Here is a 27,570-nt window from a genome sequence, read left to right on the forward strand (position 1 = left end):
GAGACACCGCGCTCTTCGTGCCAATAGTTTTAATGCTTCCTCCTTGTCTCAGAAAGCTCCCTAGTCAAAAGTGAAGGCTTTCTTCTAAACCACTCTTTCCCTCAGAAGCCAGTGCTGGTGCAAGAGGCACCTGGGAACAGCGGTCCACAGCCAGGCCTTCTGCTTTTGCATGTGCAAGGTGTGTGGAAAGACCCAAGAGCTGGGGCGACAGGGCAAAGTCCCCAGAGAGATTCTAGGATGTCACCCCCTTGAGGGGAAAGCCACCAACACAGCGACTAGCAGGTTTCGTGCCCAGGGTCACACAAGTCTTCCCACACTGACGTGAAATGAGATGCTGCTCGACACAATAGTTACAAAACAATATTCTGTTCATCCCAACCGTTATAAAACACTATATTCTCCTGTTTAAAAAGTTTTTATAAACATACATAAACACTGTAAATACACATTAGGACACTAAGAAAAAATTTAGGGCAACAGTTCTCAAAGTATGATCCATGGACAGCTAAGGGTCTCCAAGACCCTTCCAGGAGGCCTGCAAAGTCAAAACTACTTTCATTTATACACCGACATACTTATTGGACTTTTTCACTGTGCTGACATTTGGACTGAGGATGCCACAGCTACAGTGGCCCTTGGCACAAATTAAGACAGTGCCATCTTGGTGATATTCTGGGTGACAAACGGAAAGCACACATCAAGCACCTCTTCATACCCAAGTGCAGGGCTTGGAGCAAAGAAATCTCAGGTTACTGTCTGAGCTGCAAGCTGAACTGCTTCCTTTTTTTTCATGGGACATTATTTTCACTTGAGAGGACAGTTGAGTGACAAAAACTACAGTGACTCAGACGTGTGTATTTGGCAGACGTTTTCAAAAATTAATGAAGTGAGGCTGTCACTTCCAGAAAAACCTCTTAAGAGTTTTTGTTGACTGATAAAACTGGGGCTTTCAAGTGAAAATCAGAACTTGGAAAACCTGCATCTGCCACTGTGAGTCTGACAGCCTCCTACTTTAAAGCCCTTTCTGTGAAGATCAGTGCAGATACAAACAAATGGGATAATGAGATGCATCAGTATTTAGAAGAGCTGCAGTACTTGATGGCTCAGCATGTTCCACACACAAGGCATGTCACGGAATCCTGCGTGGGTAAAGAGGTCTGCTCGGTGCAAGACACACCACTGGGTGTTAACAGAACAGTCTCATAGTCTCCAATGAAAACGTCGCCACAGAGAGGGTGCAGAACCAGACAGGGGAATCCAGCTGTCTGCTACTGAGCCAGATTAGAGAGTTTGTAAAAAGTATAAAACCAGGCCACTTTCTCACTATGTTACTTTGGAGTCTGGAAAGCAGTCCTTTCTTATAAAAATACGTTATTTTTGTTAAATGTCTTCACAGTGAATTTTAAATGAATAGGTTTTGGGTTTTTTTTTTAATTTTTCAGTTTCATTTTCTAATATGGTAAATGTTAATAAATATACCTCACATAAACAAAAGCTCTTGAGGTGGACCTGAGACCAAAACATTTGAGAACCACTGATCTAGTACAATACTCAACAAGCTTTAATTGTGGTCACCTCTGGGGAAGGATTTTAAGTAACTTTCTATCTCACATTCTGTAAATGTTCTATTTTAACTTGAGCACATATTATTTTTTTAAATTGGGGAGGGGCAAAATATTCAAAACAGAAAAAAAATAAGTTTAGTGACATGCAATACCCAAGATACCCCTTCAAGGATCACCTGCCTTCTCGTGGCAAAGGGCTTGTGTAACTCAGTGAAGCTACAAGCCATGACATGTAGGCCCACCCAAGACGGGGCGATCATAGTGGAGAGTTCTGACAAAGCGTGATACACTGGAGGAGGGAGTGGCAAACCACCCCAGGATACCTGCCACGAGAACCCCATGAACTGTGTAAAAGGAAAAGAGACATGACACGGAAAGATGAGCCCCCCAGGTCAGGAGGGGTCCAACATGCTGCTGGGGAAGAGTGAAGGACAGCTACTAACAGCTCCGGAAAGAATGAAGCGGCCGGGCCAAAGCGGAGACGGCGCTCAGCTGTGGACGTGTCTGGTGATCAAAGTAAAATCTGATGCTGTAAAGAACAACACTGCATGGGAACCTGGAATGTTAGGTCTGCGCATCAAGGCAAATTGGACGTGGTCAAGCAGGAGACGGCAAGAGTAAACATCGACATCTTAGGAATCAGTGAACTAAAATGGATGGAAAGGAGTGAATTTAACTCAGATGACCATTATATCTACTACTGTGGGCAAGAATACATAGAAGAAATGGAGTAGCTCTCACAATCAAAAAGCATCTGAAATGCCATACTTGGATGCAACCTTAAAAGCGACAGACCTCAGTTTGTTTCTAAGGCAAACCATTCAACATCACAGTAATCCAAGTCTATGTCTGAACCACCAGTGCCAAGGAAGCTGAAGATGATCAGTTCTATGAAGACCTAGAAGATGTCCTAGAACTAACACCAAAAAAAGATGACCTATTCATCATATGGGATTGGAATGCAAAAAGTAGGAAGTCAAGAGATACCTGGAGTAATAGGCAAGTTTGGTGTTGGAGTACAAAATGAAGCAGGGCAAAGATTAACAGAAATCCACCAAGAAAACACATTGGTCATAGCAAACACCCTTTTTCAGCAACACAAGACATGACTTTACACACGGACATCACCAAATGGTCAATACCAAAATGAGACTGATTACACTCTTTGTAGCCAAAGATGTAAAAGCTGTATATAGTCAGCAAAGACAAGTCCTAGAGCTGATTGTGACTCAGATCATCAGCTCCTCAGAGAAAAACTCAAACTTAAACTAAAGAAAGTGGGGAAACCACTGGCCAGTGAGGTATGACTTAAATCAAATCCCCTATGAATCCCTTGAGCTTCCCTGGTAGCTCAGCTGGTAAAGAATCCACCTGTAATGCCGGATACCTGGGTTCGATCCCTGGTTTGGAAAGATCCCCTGAAGGGGGGCATGGTAACCCACTCCAGTATTCTTGCCTGGAAAATGCCCACGGACAGAGGAGCCTAGAGGGCTGCAGTCCATGGGGGGGGGTCACAAAGAGTTGGACACAACTAAGCAACTAAACAATAAAACACAAATGAATACACAGTGGAGGTGATGACAGATTCAAGGAATCCGATATAGTAAACACACTGCCTGAAGAACCATGGACGAGGTCCACAATATTGTACAGAGGCAACAATAAAACCATCCCGAAGAAAAAGAAATGCAAGAAGGCAAAGTGGTTGTCTGAGGAGGCTTTACAAGTAGCCAAGGAAAGAAGAGAAGCGAAAAGCAAGGGAGAAAGGGAAATTACACCCAACTAAACGCAGAGCTTCCGGGAATAGCAAGGAGACCCAAGAAGGCCTTCCTGAGAGAACAGTGCAAAGAAGAAGAGAGAAACACAAAGGGTAAGACCAGAGATCTCCTCAAGAAAACTGGAAATATCAAAAGACCATTTCATCCAAAGATGGACACAATAAAGGACAGAAATGGTGAAGACCTAACAGAAGTAGAAGCGATGAAGAAGAGATGGAAAGAATACACAGAAGAACTGTACAAAAAGATCTTAATGACCCAGATAACCACAATGGTACAGGCTCTCACTTAGAGCCAGACGTTGTGGAGTGTGAAGCAAAGTGGGCCTTGGGAAGTACTGCCGTCAATAAAGCTAGAGGAGGTGATGGAATTCCAGAAGAGCTATTTAGAATCCTAAGAGATGATTCTATTAGCTACACTCAATATGTCAGCAAATTTGGAAGACCCAGCTGGCCTCAGGACTGGAAAAGGCCAACCCTCATCCCAATTCCCAACAGATCAGTACTAAAGAATGTTCAAACCGGACAATTGTACTCACTTCCCATGCTAGTAAGGTTACACTCAAAATCCTCCAAGCTAGGCCTCAGCATTATGTGAACTGAGAACTTTCAGATGTTCAAGCTGGGTTTACAAAAGGCAGAAGAACCAGAGATCAAATTGTCAACATTGACTAGATCAGAGAAAGCAAGGGAATTCCAGAAAAACATCTACCTCTTGTTTCACTGATTATGCTAAAGCCTTTGACTTGTGGATTATAACAAACTATGGAAAACTCTTAAAGAGATGGGAATACCAAACCATCTTACCTGTCTCCTGAGAAACCTGTATACAAGCCAAGAAGAATCAGTTAGAATTTAAAACCCTCTATGGAACAAGGGTTCTGGTTCAGAATCAGGAACTGGTTCAGGATTGAGAAAGGAGTACAGGACAGTTTACTGTCACCCTGTTTATCTAACTTATACACAGAGCACATCATGATAAGTGCCAGCCCAGACCGAGTTACAAGCTGGAATCAAGACTGCTGGGAGAAACATCAACAACCTCAGATGCAGATGATACCATTCTAATGGCAGAAAGAGAAGAGGAAGAACTAAAGATCCTTTTGATAAGGCTGAAGAAGGAGAGTGAAAAGGCCGGCTTGAAACTCAGTTATTAAAAAAAAACTAAGGTCATGGCATCTGGTCCCAACACTTCATGGCAAACAGAGGGGGGAAAAAGGAAGCAGTGACAGATTCCCTCTTCTTGGGCTCTGAAAGAAGATCACTGCAGATGGTGACTACAGCCATGAAATGAGAAGCAGCAGCTTCCTGGCAGGAAAGGTATGACAAACCTAGACAGTGTGTTACAGAGCAAACTCATCACTTCGCCGAAAAATTAAAAACAGTCAAGACTATGGTCTTTTCGTAGTCATGTACGGATGTAAGAGCTGGACAATAAAGAAGACAGAGCACCAAAAAATTGATGCTTTTGAACTGTGGTGCTGGAGAAGACTCTTGAGAGACCCTTGGAAAGCAAAGAGATCAAACCAGTCAATCTTAAAGGAGGTCGACACTGAATTCTTTTTGGAAGGACTGAAGCTGAAGCTCCAATACTTTTACCTGATGCAAACAGCTGACTCATTGGAAAAGCCCCTGATGCTGGAAAAGACTGAAAGCAGAAGGAGAAGGGGGCAACAGAGAATGAGACGGTTAGATGGCATCACGGATTCAATGGACATGAACTTGGACAAACTGCGGGAGGTGGTCGTGGACAGGGAAGCCTGGCATGCTACAGTCCATGGGGTCTCAAAGAGTGAGACGACTAAACACTTGGCAACGGAACACCACCACCATCCAAGATACACTGAATTAAAAAGCTGATCATATTCTTTATATCTTCCCTCATGTTATAAATATCATTTAAAATAATTTTAGAGATTTAGAATATGTATACTGTAATTACATCACCATTTCTTAAAAATTTAAGCACAGGAAAAGTCTCAAAAACATACCCAAACCATTAGCAAACAGTGGTTTTATGTGGGTCTGACACTGCAGAAAATGTGGGGGTTTTTTTCTCTTTGCTTTTCAGTATTTTTAACTATTATAGACAAAGCAAACATGAAAAAAAATACAGCTCCCCAAGAAGTCAAATAAAATATTCATGTCCCCAAATCAAAACAAACCAAAATAAGTGGCCAGTAACACATGGCCATAAGAAGAGCCCAGGCACAGAACATCACGTGTGGTTCTCTAGAGCCCTGCCCAATAAGCCGAGGCACTAGAGACAGGACCATAAAGGGAGCAGCGCCCTGTGAGCAGCAGTCTGAGCTGTATGGGCGGGGTTCGAGCACCAGCGCCGAGGCCGGTCACACCTGATAAGCGCCTCCCCTCACCCCGGGCTGTTACCTCTCCAGGTTGTAATACTCGAGCCACATGTTGGCGAACTTAGCGTTCCCTCTGGTCATGATGCTGTCCCAGAGCTCTCGCGCTTTCTGCATGTTGTTGCAGAGTCGAGCCTGAACGCATGAACAGACCAAGTTAGGAAAGGACTCGGGCCTGACGACGTCAACACCCGTTACAAAACACACTTCAGACACTGTGCTGAAAACCTCCCACCCCAAATCCGTGCTACTCAGCCGCTCAGATACTGCCAGGCGCCCCGCCCGCCCCCCCGGGTAACAGCCTGGCCCAGGGACCCGGCCTTTCTACAGCGTCAAGCCTCAGGCTGTCTGCCCATGTTCACCCCGAGAACCACACGAGCGAGCACACAGGCATGGAGGACAGTGCTGGCCAGGCATCTGATTTTATTTTTATCAAGCCTTAACTCTAAGTGTTTCATCCGAAGGCCAAGGCAAGGACAAAAAGACCACCAGGAGCCGACGCTGCCCTTAACCTCTGCGCCTCGGCTGCTGCATCCTTAATGTGGTTTCAGCACAACCATCCCATCCACCAACAACCCGACACCGGACTCCCCTCAGAGAACAGGACACAGGGGCAGAGTCCACGTCTGACTCACCGTGGGGTCCACGATCCAGCAATAATATTCAACTCATCATATCCACTAACTATCATCTGTCTTCCACATTAAGTTTCAAGTCTTTCTAGCACAGGGACAGGGTTTATTTCATCCCCAGCCCACAGTGAAAGGCCTGGCAAACTGCTCACGCCTAGAACACGCTCATCACTGGGCTCCAGAGCGGGAGAGAAGTAACACACGAGTGAGCACCTGGAACGCAGACAGCTGCTGCGCAACCTGGCTGGGAGCCCGGATGCCCCCAGACACCAACAAACACGTGTCGAGCGAGGTAAACAACGCAGAGCCCTGCAGAGCCTAGGTGGTCATCTGGGACCCCGACTCAGCTTCAGCCACGCTATGGGACAAAGGTCCCGCAGAGGTGGGTGAAACTGACAGGTCTGTGAAAACATTTACCTCGATCCGAGCCCAGTTCTGCATGATGAGGCAGCTCGGATCTCCACTTTCACTGAAACCTTCAAGAAGAGTAGTAGACAAAATTAGAAAGTAACCGAGGGACTTCTCCCTGCTGGTCCAGTGGTTATGAATCCACCTTGCAACGCAGTGGACATGGGTTCGATCCCTGGTTGCGGAACTAAGATCCCACATGCTTCAGGGCATCTAAGCCCGAGGTCCACAACTAGAGTCTGTTGTGGACTCAACACGTCATGCAACACAACGTGTTACAACTAAGATCCAACACAGGCAAATGAATAAACATTAAAAGCAAAGAGAATAGCGGAGAGGCAAACCGCCTTGGTATGAAAAGGCCCCACGACCAGAAGAGGAAGCACAGGCAGGCAGGGCAGGAGAATGCACTTACGCTCCTCCACCTCCTGCTTCAGGTACTCCAGGGCGCGGGCAAACGCAGATCGCAGCTCCTCCAGCTCTTTACTCGAGTCTGTGAGAAAGCACAGGGCAGGTTCGACTCTCGGACATCACATACCACGTCTTCTAAGTGCTCTCCAATCCCACACTGACACCCCCTGGGCTCACGCCGGAGACGCCAAATACAACACTGCCCGTTCCTGCCCTAATCACACACGGTGGGTGGGGTGGGGGAGGCAGGCAGACCCAAGACAGAGCACGTCACAGACGGTGCAAAGACAAAGGGGCCAGGGAGCCACGTGGGGCCAGAGCAGAAGGGTCTTCCCCGAGCCGGCAAAAGAACCAAAATCCACCTGCATGCGTAACAAGCACCAGTGGGGCGGCGGGTGGGAGCACGGCGGGGCTCTGGTTGCTCTTTATTTTTTTTTCCGGGAGGGAGGAAGGCAAGGGATCCCATGAGGTGGAGGGTCAATGACTTAAAGGGAACACAGCTGTCCCACGTAAAAAACTATTCAGGGCACACAGAAGGGAGAAAAGAGGCTGAAGAGGTTGGCAGGGGCCAGCGTAAAAGGTAAGGACCATTCCTCTCTCCCTTTAGCATCTGCGGCGTGACTCCCTACAGACTGAAGCGGCTACAACGTCCACCAGAGGCTGGTCTGCACCGCTTGCCCCGTCGTGAGGTACCTGGGCCACTGCCTCATCCCACCAAAAGACAAGCGAAGAAACAGCTCAGTTCCAACAGGAAACACGGGAACTTTAATACCTTGTTTGAAGTCGACCCTTCTCCTCAGGTAATCAAGGTATGCCTGCCAGATCTCCACATAGTCGGTGGCCTGAATGAAGCCAGCGCTGAGAGCTTTCTCAAAGGTCACTAGAGTTGAAGAAAAGGCCAGGATTTGTTGTCAATTCAAAAAGAAGCTAATATAAAATTATCGAGATCATTATAAAAGCCTCTTATAAAATACTTATATGGCTAACAGTAATAACGGGATGCAACGAAGTAAAATGAGCTAGAGAAATATTCAGAAGAAAGGCTACCACAGTGGTGCACAAACTGTGTTCTGCAGAAAGGGCAAGTCCCACAGGGGGCCCTGCGGGAAAGTGCTCCAGGTCAACTGGGCTGGAGAAAAGCCGACGACTCCCAGGAAAATCATGACTAGTAAAACATTAAAAGGTTTTAAGAAGTCAAAAATACAACTAGTTTATCTCTCACTTAGAGCCCTTTTTGTCACTAACACCAAATATTCCAAAATAAACCCCCGGGGAAGGCTGAGTTAATGACTCTGTCACAGCCCAACGTTCTTGACTTGGGACAAAAAGCTTAGACATCTTCCCACAAAAACAATCCGCACCCGAAATCACTCGGTGTTCAACTCCATGTCTCTCCAGGGCCAGGAGGTACCGACTCCACAGGGCAACCGTCCACGGGCAGTTTCGAACAGCGCGACTGTGCGCAGACAAAACCAAGTCCTTTACTTTCAGCTGCCGGTCCTATGATAAAGAATGCCAGGGTCAGCAGAGAAAGTTTCATTCAGACGTCACCATTCACAGACACTCTCAGCAAAACCAACCAATAAAAGAAATTTCCTTAACATGACTGGTGTCTTCAACAAAGAAACCGCCAGGGGTTTGAGGGGAGAACAGAGGTACAGAAAAACCTACAGATCAAAGAGCTTTAAGAGACATCAACCAGTCCTAACGTATGGACTTAGTTGAGATCCTGAGTCAAACCTCTTAATACACATGAACTGAAACAGTTACCATCAAAATGGGATCTCTAGATTTGCTTCAGAATAACATGGAAGGGGGGAATAGGTAAGGAAACAGATAAAAATAGTTAAGATTACAGACCAAATTAGACTAGTGCCATTAGTTAAGTGTTGAAGATGGGTGATGGGTATTTGTCATTTCATTTTACTAATCTGTCTATATGTATTTAATTTTTCCATAATAACATGTTAAAAGAAAAATTAATCTGTTGTAAAGTCCTCGATAGTAAGACTATGCCAACTTTTTTTCAGTTAGTCATCAGTATAAAATAAAACACGAGAACACTTCCTTAGTGAATCAAGCAGAGAGGGGCAGCACACCGCCAACTCCTGGCGCTCTTTCTGATTTTAAGTAGAACCTAAATTGGTAAAAATAAAGTGAGATTAGAACAGGTAGGTTATCTTACTAGGTACTGACTGTAACGGATCCATAAGTCTGGAACAAGGCAGTTCTCAACCAGGGCGCGCTCAAAGATCAACTGAATGCGGGCGGGGTCGCCAATTTTCATCTCAAAATCGATGTACGCTTGATACTCGGCCAGCCTGGGTGCTTCAGCTTGCAGCTGGGGCAAAGGAGAATGGCAGTGAAGTTGCAATGGGCTACGTGACACTGTCAGAGAGCACACACATGTCCATAGTAAACCATGGCGAGAATGGCCACAGAAAGGTAAGGATCACCAATCCCCACTCTCAGAACCTCCGCACATCGGATCTATAAGTCTGACGGACAGAATTTGAGTCCAAAGTGCCACCTCGTGGCAAGAGTTACAGAGGCTCCATAATTCCTTTTCTAAGTCTACTCCTAGATCACAGAGAATTGAAACCACCCTTCAACCAGTAATTGCATGAAAGAGAAATACATGGCCAATGACCACTGCTAGCCATGTTCCAAAACAGATACCACTTTCTTGGCCTACTGAGTGGGGTGAATGCAACCACACCAGAGTGACTTGGTACCCTGGGTCATTTCACGTTTGTCGTTCCAAGTATCAGCTCCTGCCAGAGTACAGGTACACGCAGGAGACAGAAGAGATAATATATGATCAATGTGTACTGATCCAAAGACGTACAGTCAAATTCTTTTTAGACAAAATCCTCTTATTCAATTTATTCTCTCCTCAGCCACTCTGCTGATGGTCAAAACAAAACTCAGCTGGCCAAGGCTTTCATGAATGAGGCTCTTTGTGAAACAGTGGCTCTGTGTTAGTCACTCACTTATGTCCAACTCTTTGCAAACTTCATGGACTGTAGCCCACCAGGCTCCTCTGTCCATGGAATTCCCCAGGCAAGAATCTTAAAATGGGTTGCCATTCTCTTCTCCTGGGAATCTTCCTGACCCAGGGATCAAACCCAGGTCTCCTGCACTGCAGGAAGATTCTTTACCATCTGAGCCACCAGAGAAGCCCCCAGTGAAAGACAACTAAATGCCAATGATCCACATGTGAAAAAGAGAGTGCTCATGTGGGCCAGCAAGAGCACACACATGCTCTGACCTTAGAAAGATGATACTGCAGAGGCTCAGTTTCTACTAAAGAATGACGAAAATCAGTTACCCAGACACACCGTGCCACTGAAAATGGTAGAAAACACTAGACTGAATATTGAAAAAAAAAAAAATCTTGCAAATCAACCAACTGGGAAAGAAACAAGGAATACCACAAACAAAATCTAAATGAGAAGGCGACGGCACCCCACTCCAGTACTCTTGCCTGGAATATCCCATGGACGGAGGAGCCTGGTAAGTTGCAGTCCATGGGGTCGCTAAGAGTCGGACACGACTTGAGCGACTTCACTTTCACTTTTCACTTTCATGCACTGGAGAAGGAAATGGCAACCCACTCCAGTGTTCTTGCTTGGAGAATCCCAGGGACGAGGGAGCCTGGTGGGCTGTCATCTATGGGGTCACATAGAGTTGGACACGACTGAAGTGACTTAGAAGAAGAAGCAGCTAAGGGAAGGCTAAGCTTTTGCCAGTTTAAGAGATAATATTAAGAATTTGATCTTTACAACAATCCCAGGCGGCAGTTATCATTTCAATCCCATCTGACATTTGAGGAAACCAAGTCAGAGGAGTAAAGTCCTAGCCCAGAGCTAAAAGCTGTGTTCTCACTCATCAGCCCATTAAAGATACCAAAAGCAGAGCCAAGAAGTCCAACAAACCTTAAGCAGGATAAATACAAAGAAACCCACACACCTGGCCCTACTGTAACCAAATTGCCGGACATCAAACCAAACCAAAGACATCTTGGGACTTCACTGGTGGTTCAGTGGTTAGGACACTGCTCTTCAAACGCGGGGAAAGAGGGTTTGATCTCTGGTCAGGGAACTAGAATCCTATATGCACAGCAAAAAAATAGAGAAATAAAACAAAAACAAACAAAAGACAATGACATCTTAAAGCTGGCCAGAGAACAAACAAGAATTTCCTTTCAAGAAGCAAGAGTTAAGACAGCTGACTTCTCAGCAGCACAACAGAAGCCAGAAAGACATATTTAACTGCTCAGAGAACAGAACTGTCAGCCTAGAATTCTATATCCTGAGAAACTCTCAAGGAGAACAAAGACCTCTTAAATAAAAACAGAAAATGTGTTACAAGCAAATATCCAAGCACATGACACTAAAGGGTGGACCTGAAGCAAAGGAAAAGTGACTCCAAGTGAAAGATCTAGGATGTGATAGGAGGAAGCAAAGACAGTGGGCAACGTATGCAGTACATGTGGCCACAGGTGCTGCAAAATGCAGCCCAACCGTGACTTGGGGGTCAACTGAAAGATAAGAAACACGAGAAAACAAAAGCACAGGTCTGAGGAGTGGTCAATGAAATAAAAAATATTCTAAGGCCAAGAAAAGGGAATAAAGGCCATTTATAATTAATACTGTGTGTGTATTATTGTCAACACAGAAAATTCCTCCAAATCTGTACATTACCAGTATTGATAAGGACTGAACAAGTTTGATTAAAATATCACTAAAAAATTTCATTTTATATACCCGGAACAAACAGCTAGAACAGAAAATCTTTTAAAAGATATTGATTACAACAGTATCAAAAACACTTAGAAATACATCTAAAAATGTGTTCAAGGCACTGGATAAATTTATAAGACCTCATAGAAAGATAAGACCTAAAGAGCAGAGGCCTATACCATGTTCATGAACTAACACCAAAAAAAGATGTCCTTTTCATCACAGGGGCCTGGGATGCAAAAGTAAGATGTCAAGAGACACCTGGAGTAACAGGCAAGTTTGGCCTTGAAGTACAAAAGGAAGCAGGGCAAAGGTTAACACAGTTTTGCCAAGAGAATGCACCAGTCATAGCAAACACACTCTTCCAACAACACAAGAGATGATTCTACACATGAATTCACCAGATGGTCAATACCAAAATCAGGTTGATTATATTTGCAGCTGAAAATGGAGAAGCTTCATACAATCAGCAAAAACAAGACCTGGAGCTGACTATGGCTCAGACCATGAGCTCCTTATTGCCAAATTCAGACTTAAATTGAAGAAAAGTAGGAAAAACCACTAGGCCATTTAGGTATAAACTAAATCAAACCTCTATACACAAGAAGTGACAAATAGGTTCAAGGATCAGATCTGATAAGACAGAATGCCTGAAGAACTATGGACAGAGGTTCGTAAAATTGTATAGGAGGCAGTGATCAAAACCATCCCCAAGAAAAACAAAGGCAAAATGGTTCTCTGAAGAAGTCTTACAAATAGCAGAAAAAAGGAGAGAGGAAAAGGCAAAGGAGAAAAGATAAATCCATCTGAATGCAGCGTTCCAAAGAACAGCAAGGACAGAAGAAAGCCCTCCTAAGTGAACAATGCAAAGAAAGAGAGAAAACAAAAGGGAAAGACTAGAGATCTCTTCAAGAAAATCAGATGCCAAAGGAACATTTCATGCAAAGATGGGCACAATAAAAACATTATGGACCGGACAGAAGCCGAAGATACTAAGAAGAGGCGGCAAGAACTGTACAAATAGGTCTTAATGACCAGACAACCACAATGCTATGATCACTCACCTAGAGCAAGATATCCTAGGGTGTGAAGTCAAGTAGGCCTTAGGAAGTATTACTGCAAACAAAGCTAGTGGAAGTGATGGAATTCCAGCTGAGCTACTTAAACTCCTAAAAGACGCTGCTGTTGAAGTGCTGCACTCAATATGCCCAACAAATTTGAAAAACTCAGCAGTAGCCACAGGACTGGAAAAAGTCAGTTTTCATTTCAATCCCAAAGAAGAGCAATGCCAAAGAATGTTCAAACTACCACTGCATTCATTTCACATGCTAGCAAGGTAATGCTAAAAATCCTTCAAGCTAGGCTTCAACAGAACGTGAACTGAGAACTTTCAGATGTTCAAGCTGGATTTAGAAAAGGCAGAGGAGCCAGAGATCAAATTGCCAACATCTGCTGGATCATAGAAAAAACAAAGGAATTCCAGAGAAACATCTACTTCTGTTTCGATGACTATGCTAAAGCCTTTGACTGTGTGAACCACAACAAACTGTGGAAAATCAAGAGATGGGAATACCAGACTACCTTACCTGCCTCCTGAGAGACCTGGATGCAGGTCAAGAAGCAACAGTCAGAATCAGACATAGAACAACAGACTGGTTCAAAATTAGGAAAGGAGTACGTCAAGGTTGTATATTGTCACCTTGTTTGTTTAATGTATATGCAGAGTACATCATGCAGAATGCTGGCCTGGAGAAAAAGCAAGCTGGAATCAAGACTGCCGGGAGAAATATCAGTAACCGCAGATCTGCAGAAAACACCACCCTAATGGCAGAAAGTGAAGAGGGGCTAAAGAGTCTTAATGAAGGTGAAAAGGAGAGTGAAAAAGCTGGCTTAAAGCTCAACATTCAAAAAACTAAGACCATGGCATCCAGTCCCATCACTTCATGTCAAATAGATGGAGAAACAATGGAAACAGTGACATACTTTATTTTTGGGGGCTCCAAAATCACTGAAGATGGTGACTACAGCCATGAAATTAAGACACACTTGCTCCTTGAAAGAAAAGCTATGACAAACCTAGACAGCATATTAAAAAGCAGAGATATCACTTTGCTGACAAAGCTCCTTATAGTTAAAGCTATGGTTTTTTCAATAGCCATATACAGATGGGATAGTTGGACCAGAAAGAAGGCTGAGCACCAAAGAATTGACACTTTCAAACTGTGATGCTGGAGAACACTCTTGAGAGTCCCTTGGACAGCAAGAAGATCAAAGCAGTCTATCCTAATAGAAATCAACCTTGAATATTCAATGGAAGGACTGATGCTGAAGCTCCAATACTTTGGCCACCTGATTCGAAGAGCCAACTCATTGGAAATAATCCTGATGATGGGAAAGACTGAAGACGGGAGGAGAAGCAGGCGACAGAGGATGAGATGGTTGGATGGCACCATCAACTCAATGGACATAAGTCTACACAAACCCCAGGGGATAGTGAAGGACAGGGAAGCCTGGAGTGCTGCAGTCCATGGGGTCACAAAGAGTTGGACACGACTGAGTGACTAAACAACAACAACATACATGTTCATAGATTGGAAGATTCAATATTTAAAAGATGCAAATTCTTCCCCAAATTCATCTACAGATTCAATGCAATTCCAATCAAAAATTCAAAGGAATCCCCTGGTGGTCCAATGGTTAGGACTCTATACTCTCACTGCTAAGGGTCCGAGTTCCATCCCTGGTCAGGGAACTAAGAACCTACATGCCGCATAGTGTGGCCAAATAAAAAAAAAAAACAGTAACTATACTATCATTAAGTAGAACCTGAAAAACCGATTCTCATCCTTAACGGAAGCATTAACAGCTCAAGAAAGCCAAGGCCCTCTAGAAGAGGAGCAGCACGAATGGGACTCATGCTACCGAAGATCAAAACTTAACTGTAAAACCATCACATCATCACAACAGTGTAACATGAACCAGTGGGGTGGAACAAAGAGCCCACAAATAGACCCACACAGAAATGGACAGCTAATCCCTGACAGGCATGGGACAACACGCGAGTGAGGGCGGGGGAGAATCATCAAAGTCAGCAATGAACAACTGTTTTGCTACATAAAAAACAAAGTTAGCCCCCACCTCAGACCATGCCCAAAGATCCATTCCAGATGAAAGCTGAAAAACAAACAACAAAACTATAAATTTTCAGAAGAAAAACAAGAGCTAAGTCGATTAGTATCCCCAGAGTACGGAGAGAATTCTTAATCACAAATTCTAAGGGAAAGAATGATAAATCCAATTACATTAAAATTAAGAACTGCTCACTGGGCTTCCCTGGTGGCTCTGTGGTAAAGAATCCGCCTGCCAATGCGGGAGGTGTGGGCTGGATCCCTGGTCTGGAAAGATCGTACATGCCCAGGAGCAACTAAGCCTGCGAGACACAGCTACTGAGCCTGCCCTCGAGCTGGGAGCCACGGCTACTGAGCCACGCGGCCTAGAGCCTGTGCCCGCAACGAGGGAAGCCACCACAATGAGAAGCCCACGCACCGCAACCAGAGAAAAGCCCATGCAGCAACAAAGACCCAGCACAGCCAAAAATAAGTAAAATTACTTAAAAAAAAAACAAAACTAGTCATCAAAACATGCCACTGCGGGGAAGGGGGGGGGGTGGGATGGCAACAACAAGCCACCAACTTGGGAGGAAGAAATTGCAATACATGCAACCAAAAGTATGCATTAAGACCCAGGACACCCAGATATCAGAAAAAATGTGACAAACCAAAAGAAAAATGAGGCAAAGATTTTAACAGCTACTTCAAAGGTTTTTTTCAAAAAGGAAATCTGAGGTTTGAAAAGACACTCAACTTCATTAGTAATGAAAGGGAAATGCAAATTTAAACTGTACTTTCAAATTCATGAAGACTGGCTAAAATGTATGTCAACATCCCAGCTGGCGCGCAATGAGAACGCTGACACCGCCGGCAGAAGCAGCGACTGACAGCCTGGAAACAGCTCAGCTCTGCCTCAGGGCCCAGCACTTCCTTCCACTGTGATACATGTTCCTCAACAACTCCTCCATATGTGCCTACAGAAACCCTTCTTCACGTGTACCAAGAGATACGTCTGAGAATCATCGGAACAATTCTCCTCCTCCTAGCAAGACACTAGATACAACCCAACTGCCTATGAACAGGACAGTTTATACACAGACAACTTTACAGCAGTGAAAACAAATGGACTGTAACTACACTTACCAATGTGAGTAAAACTCAAACACATCTTGAATGAAAGAAAATATACAGCCTGATTCCATTGTACAAAAGCTCAAAAACAAGCAAAATTAAACTATACATTAAGGATACGTTCATAGGGTGTAAAACTATAAAGAAGAGCAAGGGGATGATGATCACAAGTCAGGAAAGTGGTCGCCTCTCGGGAGGGGCGGGGAAGCAACTGGAGAGGGCACAGAGGAGACTCCTAAGGGACTGGCAACGCGCTATTTCTTAACCTGGGTGGCGGGCACATGGACGTTCACCCTATTATCAGGATGTAAAGTGAATGTACACATTTATCCACCCTACACATTTCATGACAAACAAAGATCCTGTTTTACTCACAACTGTTGACTTAGGGAAAGCTGGGAGACAGACATTTAATGTAAAAGGGGCCACACTCACCAGGGCTTCCTCGTAGGGTTTGTATTTCTCCAGCTGCTGCAGGGCTTTGTTGTAGCTCTGAATTACTGACTCTGGAATGGGGTCTTCAGACCATTCCTCATACTCTGCAAACGTTGCTTCCATATCTATTGAGAGATGGAGTCAGTCTTGTGGGTCTGACAGTTGGGTTTTATCAACTCAAACACAGAGTAAACTCTGAGACAGGTGCCCCGGGCCCCTCCCGCATCTCTGGCCATGGGCTCTTACTGACTGAACCCTGAGCTCTTCTGCTGAGCCCTGAATTGGCCCCAGACTCTATCCTGAAGAACCATCCTGGGCAGCCCTACCAGCTAATCCAACCATCAGAAAATGAAACTAACAGCAAGGCTATAACCACACTTACCTACTGCTTCCTATGTTCTAATACTTCACATCCATTATCTCATTCAATCCTCACAATTCTGCAAGGGAGGTTCTACCGTGATTCCCACAATGCAGTTGAGGAAACACAAGCAGAGGGTCACATCACCCGGCCACAGTCAATGGCAGAGAGAGGCTCTGAACCCAGGCAGTCTTCTGGCTCAAGTTCACGCTCACTCACCATGCTGCACTCTCTCACACTGGTATGTGAGGTGAAATGTACAAGCCAGCTCCGCTCTGGCCTTTTCTGCTTGTCATCAAGGATTCAACTGGAGAGCCACTTTATAATTTGTCAAATCAAACCCAAATAAACCAGGAAGTAAAAAGAGAAGTAACACCTGGGTTCAGAGGTTCCGAAGCTGTGCGGTGCATAACCGCATCCAGGGAACACGCAAGACGGTGGCCTCGAGCTCCTCCCACGCTTGGGAAAGTCCTCTCAGTGCTTCTTGCGTTCAAAAAAGGAGGTTTGGCTTGCCAAAGTATGTTCACACGAAAAAGAATCTTTCCCAACCCCCAAAAATTCAGACAGAGCTACTCCAATCAACTGTGCTCATGAACCAAATCACCTCCACAGAAGACGTAACGTAAGCCCACGTCAAATATCCACCCTGTAATGGAGGTTTCTTCTGAAGAGAAGATGCTTATGACAGAACTCTCATTCCCCCAGAAAACACAGGGGGTCAGCTTCCCTAGTCCTCTCAGAGACCCTGTCTCTGCCCACCCCCGCACCATGTCTTAACATGGGAAACTGGGAGTCCCGCCTCTGACCTCACAACTCTCCTGAGCGTTAACAATCCAAGATACATTTTCACCCAGGGCCTTGTCAACAGTGACGCTGTCCAATAAGAAAACAAACGCCAGCCACGTCTGCCTCACGAGATGCTGGGGAAGGCCTAATCATAACACGCCCCAAAGCGCCGACTGCTGACGGGGCAGTTTCTCTTACCGTAGAGTGGGATCGCCAGCTGTCGCCGGAAGAGACTGTGGACTTTCTCCAGCTGTGAATCAAAGGTTTGTTCCCAGTCAGAAGGGGAAAGGAAGCCAGCCATGGGCTAAAGAAGCAAACCCGTAGTAAATGACAAACTTTGGTTCTGCCTACTTCAAAACTTATTTCAGCACATTTTTAGCTCACACTAAAAAAAATTCATAGGACCCCTTATACATGAAGTATTATGCCAAACGTTGTAAGAGGCTCAAATGTCAATGTTATCTCTACCAACTGATGGTGATGGGGAGAGCAAGAAGGAATCTAAGAAATGGACCCAAATGACTATCATGAGATAGGACAGAGGCATCTCAAGTATCAAAGGCTCGTGGCTTGCTTCAGGCTGGTTTTTAGGGCTGTCTGCAGCTATCCAGGGAGGAAGTTAGGAAAGACTCCTAGAGGAGCTGGCATTGGGACACGTCTGCAGGCTCTCCGGAACTAATGAGACAGAAACGGACTCCCGGATGAATGAACAGCATGAATCAAAGCACAGAGGCAGAAACTGCAGGAATACTGAGGGGAGTGCAGGACCAGAGTCCACATGGGGTCACGACTGACACGTGTCAGCCAGAGGCTCTGCCCCGGCACCTCAGGGAGGGTGGGGGGCAGGCATCACTGCACGTTCTTCAACAGGGACTCAGTCCAGAAGGGCCTGGGCTCTTGTAATCATGATGATCCAAGTAATACAGGGCTCCACCGCGTACCAACAACAGTGTGGTCACACACGTAGTGGGAGAGACACTGGGCGTGGGCTCTCAAATTCTATAAATCATAGTCTAATCTAAAAACTGCAATTATGATGAGGTCAAATCTCCCATAGTCACTATGGGACACGCTCTATATATACAGTGTACGAAGATAACCAAGTCACCCCTTCAAAACTATATATATTACATATAACTTATATTTATATTAACATATTTATATTTTAATACAAATTATATTTTTTATATTACATTAGTAGATAACATGTATATATTAACATAATCTATATTTATATATTATACTAATATAATATTAATACATAATTTGGGGGGGTGACTTGGTTATCCTTGTACATTCACCTGGAACCATAACTAAAACAGCAGTATTTTTAAACACTACGAAAAGCCTGTAGGGCATCTGCTTTTTAGTCAAGGAAGACATTCCTGCTATTCCACAAAGATACTTCATTTTATTTACTTTACTGCCCACACACCAAGGGATGGGCAAAGACCGTTTTGTTAATTGTGTCCTTCCGAGACCACTAACAAAGACTGGTAAGCGGCTGATCGAAGGCAAGCACTGGGTACTCACCCGGGCAGCTTCCACGATGGCACTTTCAAACTCCCGGTATGCCTCCCAGATGGCAAGTCCCTTGGTCATGTGTAACCCGACGGACGAGAGGGCCCTTTCAAACACAGAGCGGACTTTCTCAAGACCACCTTTCTGACCAATCCCGCCGACTGAGTACTGGCCGTACTCTAGCCAAATGTTAGGACCTAAAAATGAGAAGTATATTTAGGATAGGAAATGCCCAAATGTCAAAACTTTTGTTCTGATGCAAACAGAAGAAATGAGCCCACTGAAAAAGTGCTCATTCATAAAGAGAACAGCATCACTGACAGGCACCCCAGGTCACCTGTATCAACACTGCAGCCTGAGAAGGAAGTCCACCTAACGTTCCTACCAAGTATCGTCAGAGAGACCTGACTATGTAAGCAGTACATGCCAGGTGGCAATACGTAATCTTATGACTGGTTATAAAGCGGATTTATTAAAATTGAAGGAACCCTTAACAGATTTCAAAGAATATAATTAGAAATCTGAATGATTTTTCTGAAAGATTGCAAAGCCTAGACTGTTCCAACTTTTAAATCTTGATTCATTTTTAAGCCTTCTGATTGAAATGAAAAAAAAATTTTTTTTAAATACCAATCCTGTTACCAAAGATTCTAAATCTCTAAAACACAAGAGACCTGGCTGCCTTGTTTCTTTCCCTCTTTAATAAACTTTCTATATGCTCACTCCTGCAGCTTTAAAACTAATGAATTAAACTCTTGATAAATGCATTGTTTTTTACTAAATACATTTTGCCTATTAAGTCATTTTTCAGAGATCTGAAAATAAGTTGATGCTTATACACTAATCTTGGAAAATAAAAATTCTAAAAGATAAAGCTAACATGAGAATTCCTGCATGTTTTCCTGAGGCTTGCTTTTTCAATGAAATAAATCTATTTCAAAGAATTTAGCTAAAGTTTGTCAGCTGCTCTGTTTTCCCTCACCAGCACAGAGCTGCCACGTGGGCTACGGAATACAAAATGAAATGAACGAGCTCTTGAAGCAGAATCCTCCCTTAGTGAGGGTTAGTCAGGTTTACAGGAGGGTCTACACTTCTCACAAGGGGAAATGCCCACACAGGGAGTGAGGACAATTAGACAGGGAAAAGGGATATTTAATTAACAATGGGGACTTTTTTTAAACACTTTTTTAAAAACATTTTGTCCACAGCATTGTCTGATACAGTCCTCAGTGTCTGCCGAGAAAATATTTTAGAGACTTATATACCATCAAACTGGATTTAAAGAGAGAGAAAGCGTTCACACTTCACTTTCACTGTTAAGACCAACAGACAAGGCAGATCTCCATGGTGATGGATGATTCTGTAGCTCGAGGCAGTGGTGAAATAAATATCACAAAACTATTCGCACACATTGTATGTACCAAGGTCCATTTCCTTGAGTTTGTACTGCAGTCATGGGGTTTCCCTGGCGGCTCAGTGGAAAAGAATCTGCCTACAGTGCAGGAGACGCAGGTTCGATACCTGGGTTGGGAAGATCCCCTGGAGGAGAGCATAACAACCCACTCTAGTATTCTTGACTGGAGAATCCCATGGACAGAGGAGCCTGGTGGGCTGCAGTCCATGGGGTCGCAAAGGGTGGGACGACTGAAGTGACTGAGCACGCATGTACTACAGCCATAAGATACTGGGGGATACTGGATCAAGAAACTACACAAGACCTCTCTAAGGGTGGGACACGACTGAAGTGACTGAGCACGCATGTACTACAGCCATAAGATACTGGGGGATACTGGATCAAGAAACTACACAAGACCTCTCTGTACCATCTTCGCAAACTCCTATAAATCCATAATAATTTCAAAATTTTTAAAGTTTTTTAGTATTGGGGGAAATCAAGCATCCTGTCCAAAGCTTCTAAAATTCCATTCAATACATAAAAGGTAACCTTTGCTGCTGCTGCTGCTGCTGCTAAGTCGCTGCTAAGACTCTGTGCGACCCCAGAGACGGCAGCCCACCAGGCTCCCCCGTCCCTGGTATCCTCCAGGCAAGAACACTGCAGTGGGTTGCCATTTTCTTCTCCAATGCATGAAAGTGAAAGTGAAGACGCTCAGTCGTATCCGACTCTCAGCGACCCCATGGACTGCAGCCTACCAGGCTCCTCTGTCCATGGGATTTGCCAGGCAAGAGTACTGGAGTGGGTTGCCATAGTCACCTGGAAATAGCAGCTAAGTTCTCCCTGGAGATAAATGCTGGGGGAAAGTCTATTCACCTCCTCCCTTCATCTGTTTCTTCCACATGTATTGTGAAACCAAAAGCCTCAACTGAAAACCACAGACAGTGATAATAATAACCGCACTCCAGTCTTTCCCACTGCTTTTTGAAGGACCTTCCTGGGGGCAGCGCCTCACGGTGTGGTCCCAGCAACCGAGAGGGACACGAGAGGGACACGAGAGGAGCCTGCCAGACACGCTTGGGCCGGCCCGCAGGGGACTCACAGATATAATCCTTCACCGCTCTCTCGAAGAGGTCGTACACGTGCTCCCGGTCCAGGCCGTCCATGGCCATGCTGATCTCGTCGTGCAGCCACTCCAGCCAGAGCTCTGCAAGACACCCGCGCCCTGCATCACTGCCCATCCCCCAGCCCCGCCCAAAGTCGTGTGCTGATGCACCTCTAGGCATCAGCATACAAAGGTTTCGTCTGCCCCATACACCCTGGCCCAGTTCACAGAAATTCAGTTCTTACAACCTGCACTAAGCACACACGAGGCTGACGCTTCCAAGTAAGAGCAGATCACTGAAGTCATAATATCCCTCCAGCTACGGGGCAGTTTATATTCTGCAAAGTACTTACACACTTTCTCTTTCAATATCTATCAAAATCCTGAGAGGCAGGCAACAGTAACATTAGTAACAATGGCATCTATCCAAGAATTCATGACACGCCGAGCACGTGTTAAGCAAGGCACACAGAATGCCTTGTGTGCAGAAACTACTGTTACCCCATCATACTGCTGGGAACACTGAGCCTCAGGACGCTTATATGATGGTCTTAATGTCACAAAGCCAGAAAGACATCTGAAAGGCAATCGATTTCAGCTTCGACACTCCACAGTCATGCTTTGTGGGAGGGAAAGGGGGACAGAGCTGGATCTAGGATCTGTGTTAACTCACTTGTCCCTAAAAGATCGATTACATATACTCATGGAGATTTAACTACAAAGATGCTTGGCATAATCACATTTCATAAGCCAAGTTAAGAAGAAATAACTTAAATGCCCAACTACTGTGGAACAAATAAGGTATGAAACATTTAAATTAAACCTGCCTATGAAAGTGTAACTATACTATAGTTACAATTATCCGTTTCTGAGAGAACAGATTATATACATAAATACCAGAATGGGAAGCAGAAAGGGAATGGGGAAATTTTAATTATATAGAAATATTTTATCATAACATTACGATAAAGAAATCAAGATTTGAATTGTGGACTTGGTATTGCATGACCACAACTATGTTTAGCAAAATCCTAGAAGATGATAAACTAAAAGTCGCTGACTTTGGATGGATTTTCTTCCTTCCACTACACTTATCCCGAATTTTTTATAAGGAGCATGTCCCACTTTCAGCACGGGAAAAAAGACCCTTCAATTCTCTGTGTTTATGAAAGTGGCTCAACTGCGGAAGCACTACCTTCGGTCAAAGGGAAGATCTCGCTCATCTTCTGGCGTGCCATCCTCACTTTGGTCAGCTCCCCTTCCAGCCGGAGCAACCGGATCAGGTCCACGTGGCAGTTGTAGTCATAGACGTTGATAGACAGCTGGAAGGAAAAGGAACACAGGTGGAAATTCAGAATGCGATCATCAAATAACTCAGCTTCTGTCACCACTGGCAAAAGCGCACGCCTGCTACAAGCACAAAATACGTGTTTTCTGGAAGAGACACAAAAACAGCAAGGCAACACTTCCCTCAGGAAGATGGAGAAAAACATACAGGAGACTTTTTTTTTCTTACCACACCACTCGGCATGTGTGATCTTACTTCCCTGACCAGGGATTGAACCTGGGCCCCTGGCAGAGTCCTAACCACTGGACCGCCAGGGAATTCTGAGAGACTTTTTAAAATAAATGTAACACTCGGAGCCTAGTGGGCTGCCGTCTCTGGGGTCGCACAGAGTCGGACATGACTGAAGCGACTTAGCAGCAGCAGCAACACTCCTTCACATCTGTTACAGGCCCCAGAACACACTTGGTTCTCCCAGAAATACAGGCAACAGGCTAACGAAACAAACACAGTGTGACCTGAGGCAAGTCACTCACTTTTCTAAGCTTCCATTCTCTCATCTGTAAAATGGGATACCCCGCCAGATGGTGAGAATTCTGAAAGGTAATTCAGTATCACACCGCAGCACATGCCAGGGACATGTAATTAAGAGCGCTTTCCTTTTACTGAACAAACAAATGAAAACCCACCAGGAGAAACAAGAATGATGACAGACTAGTACCAGGTGAAGCTGAGTGACAGGCACAAAATGAGTCATTTCAAACTTTTCAAACTAGAAGCTAATAAATTAAGATCACTGCTTCCAAAGGTACTGGACATCTGAAACAAAGGAAAACTAAAGGAATCTGTCACTAGCAGGCTTTTACTCTTAAACAGCTAAAGGAACCTCTTCAAAGAGAAGGAAAATGGTAAGAGAAATCTTGGAGCATCAGGAAGGAAGAAAGAGCAGAAATACAGGTAAGCACAAGTGAACCTTCTCGACTCTTCTAAATTGTATGCGATAACGGAAATAATTTTAAGACTATCTGATACCCAAAACAATGACAAAGGAAAAATGGTAAAGAGACCTAAATGGGAGGAACATTTCAACACTTTACTCAGGGATAAAACACAGATACCATGTAAATGAAATACACTGAAATACTCAAAGCAACTACTAAGAAACTATATAGACCAAGACTCTAAACCTTCATATGAGTAACCAACCTGGAATCCACAGAATGTTCAGGTAACCCACACAAAGGTGAGGAGAGAGAACCCTGAGAACAAGAAACACAGGAAACAAACAGAAAAGAATAATGTCGGGCTTTAGACCTAATATATCAGTTCAGTTCAGTTGCTCAGTCGTGTCTGACTCTTTGTGACCCCATGAATGGCAGCACGCCAGGCCTCCCTGTCCATCACCAACCCCCGGAGTTCACCCAGACTCACATCCATCGAGTCAGTGATGCCATCCAGCCACCTCATCCTCTGTCGTCCCCTTCTCCTCCTGCCCCCAATCCCTCCCAGCATCAGAGTCTTTTCCAATGACTCAACTCTTCGCATGAGGTGGCCAAAGTACTGGAGTTTCAGCTTCAGCATCATTCCTTCCAAAGAAATCCCAGGGCTGATCTCCTTCAGAACGGACTGGTTGGATCTCCTCGCAGTCCAAGGGACTCTCAAGAGTCTTCTCCAACACCACAGTTCAAAAGCATCAATTCTTCGGTGCTCAGCCTTCTTCACAGTCCAACTCTCACATCCATACATGACCACTGGAAAAACCACAGCCTTGACTAGATGGACCTTTGTTGGCAAAGTAATGTCTCTGCTTTTGAATATGCTATCTAGGTTGGTCATAACTTTCCTTCCAAGGAGTAAGCGTCTTTTAATTTCATGGCTGCAGTCACCATCTGCAGTGATTTTGGAGGAAAGAGTGAATGTCGACATTCACTCTTGCCATCTCCTGTTTGACCACTTCCAATTTGACTTGATTCATGGACCTGACATTCCAGGTTCCTATGCAATATTGCTCTTTACAGCATCGGACCTTGCTTCTGTCACCAGTCACATCCACAACTGGGTATTGTTTTTGCTTTGGCTCCATCCCTTCATTCTTTCTGGAGTTATTTCTCCACTGATCTCCAGTAGTATATTGGGCACCTACTGACCTGGGGAGTTCCTCTTTCAGTATCCTATCATTTTGCCTTTTCATACTGTTCATGGGGTTGTCAAGGTAAGAATACTGAAGTGGTTTGCCATTCCCTTCTCCAGTGGACCACATTCTGTCAGATCTCTCCACCATGACCCGCCCGTCTTGGGTGGCCCCAAGGGCATGGCTTAGTTTCACTGAGTTAGACCAGGCTGCGGTCCTAGTGTGATTAAATTGACTAGTTTTCTGTGATTATGGTCTCAGCATGTCTGCCCTCTGATGTTTCAGTAATTTGCATGTCAGGTGGTCTGGTATTCCCATCTCTTTCAGAATTTTCCACAGTTTATTGTGATCCACACAGTCAAAGGCTTTGGCATAGTCAATAAAGCAGAAATAGATGTTTTTCTGGAACTCTCTTGCTTTTTCGATGATCCAGCGGATATTGGTAATTTGATCTCTGGTTCCTCTGCCTTTTCTTTACTGAGCCCATCTTCGCATGAAATGTTCCCTTAGTATCTCTAATTTTCTTGAAAAGATCTCTAGTCCTTCCCATTCTGTTGTTTTCCTCTATTTCTCTGCATTGATTGCTGAGGAAGGCTTTCTTATCTCCTCTTGCTATTCTTTGATAATATATCAATAATTACCTTTAAAGGACCTGGTCTAAACACGCTAATTAAAAGGCAGAGAATAGCAGAGTGAATAAAAACACAACCTACCTGAATGCTGATTACAAGAAACTCACTTCAAATTCAAGTAAAAGGATGGGGGGCTTCCCTGGTGGCTCAGTGGTAAAAAAAAAAAAAAAAAAGTCCACCTGCCAATGCAGGAGACGTGACTTTGAGCCCTGACCCAGGAAGATCCCACACACTGCACAACCAAGCCCGTTGCTGAGCCTGTGCTCTAGAGCCCGGGCAGCCACAGCTGCTGAGTGCTCCTGCTGCAATTACTGAAACCCACGTGCCCCAGGGCCTGTGTCCACGACAAGAGAAGCCACCGCAATGAGAAGCCCACACACCACATTAGAGAGCAGCCTCCACTCACCACAACTGGAGAAAAGCCTGCAGAGCAACAAAGACCCAGCACAGCTAGAAATAAATAAGCAAATAAAAGTATACAAGGTAGAAGGATGGGGAAAGATCCAGCATGCGACAAACAAAAAGGAGCAGAAGTGGCTATATTAATATCACATAAAGTAGACGTTAGAGCAAAGAAAATGATCAGAGATAAAACAGGACATTACGTAATGATGAAAGGATCAACCCACCAGGAAGACAAAACAATCCCAAACGTGCAGGCACCGAACAACAGAATCTCAAAATAGAGAAAGCAAAAACTGATACAGCTAAAAGAAGACACAGACATAGCCACCGTTACACTGGGAATCAGCAGCCCCCACTCAGAAACTAAAAGAACTATCAGATTATCAGCAAGGATATAAAAGAACTCAACAACACCGTTAACCAACATGATCTAATTGCTATATAAAGAACACCCTACCCAACAATAACAGAGTAACACAGTCTTCTCCAGTGCCCAAGGAACGTTCACTGGGACCGTATCCTGGGCCATAAAACAAACCTCAACAAAGTTTTAAAACATTGAATCACACAGGGTATGTTTTCTGGTAAGAAGAGAAGCAAACTAGAAATCAATTACTGTAGGAATCAATCTCTCTAAACACTTGGAAATTAAGCAATAAAAAAAAATTTTTTTTTCCTTTGGCCACATCCTGCAGCACATGGGATCCTAGTTTCCGACCAGGGACTGAACTCGCAAACCCGGCACTGGAAGGCAGAATCTTAACCACTGGACTGCCGGGAAGTCCCAAGCAATACACTTCTAAATAATCTATCGATCAAGGAGGAAATCTCAAAGAAAATTTAAAATACACAGAACTGAATGAAAATGAAAACACAGCAAATCAAAATAAGTAGACTGCAGCTAGCACAGTGTGGAGAGGAAACTTAGAGAACTAAAGCCAATGTACAAAAAGAATTACACACCATGACTAAGTGGGAGGCATTCCGGGTATACAAGGCAAGCTCAATCTGTAAAATTAAATCACTGCATTCCACTGTGTAACACAGTAAAAACAAAATTCATGATAGTGATTAATACAGAAAACAAGCGTTCACAATAAACACTCTCAACCTTTGGCTCTGGAAAAGGCTGTCGTGCTCACGCGAGCTCAGCTCCTGGTCGTGTCCGATTCTTTCAACCCCATGGACTGTACAGCCCGCCAGGCTCCTCTGTCCATCGGGTTTGCTAGGCAAGAATTGTGTCTGCTGCTCTGGCAGAGATTCTTTACCACTGCACCGCCTAGAAAGCCCTGTAAAAGACTGTTAAGAGGCTGCAAAGACAAGCTATAGGCCGGGGGGTGGGGGGTGGGGGGGTGGGTGTATCAACCAAGTATC

General features: G+C 44.5%; 1 protein-coding gene across 2 annotated transcripts in view; it reads right to left on the reverse strand.

Moving 5' to 3' along the window:
* The window catches only part of SART3 (spliceosome associated factor 3, U4/U6 recycling protein), a 41,407-nt gene that overhangs the window by 7,468 nt on the left and 6,369 nt on the right, over positions 1-27,570 (reverse strand). The window contains exons 2-12 of one of the 2 annotated variants that reach the window (XM_070385969.1): positions 22,939-23,065; positions 21,741-21,845; positions 19,258-19,442; positions 17,923-18,028; positions 16,578-16,702; positions 9,342-9,497; positions 8,518-8,656; positions 7,929-8,036; positions 7,161-7,238; positions 6,755-6,813; positions 5,731-5,840 (exon numbers count right to left, since the gene is read on the reverse strand). In XM_070385969.1, coding sequence (XP_070242070.1) covers positions 5,731-5,840; positions 6,755-6,813; positions 7,161-7,238; positions 7,929-8,036; positions 8,518-8,656; positions 9,342-9,497; positions 16,578-16,702; positions 17,923-18,028; positions 19,258-19,442; positions 21,741-21,845; positions 22,939-23,065 — 1,298 coding nt within the window. The remainder of the gene's footprint in view (positions 1-5,730; positions 5,841-6,754; positions 6,814-7,160; positions 7,239-7,928; positions 8,037-8,517; positions 8,657-9,341; positions 9,498-16,577; positions 16,703-17,922; positions 18,029-19,257; positions 19,443-21,740; positions 21,846-22,938; positions 23,066-27,570) is intronic. The other variant, XM_005909636.3, reaches the window with a different exon arrangement.

The sequence above is a fragment of the Bos mutus genome, chromosome 17, assembly GCF_027580195.1.
Source record: "Bos mutus isolate GX-2022 chromosome 17, NWIPB_WYAK_1.1, whole genome shotgun sequence".
In the NCBI taxonomy this organism is placed as follows: domain Eukaryota; kingdom Metazoa; phylum Chordata; class Mammalia; order Artiodactyla; family Bovidae; genus Bos; species Bos mutus.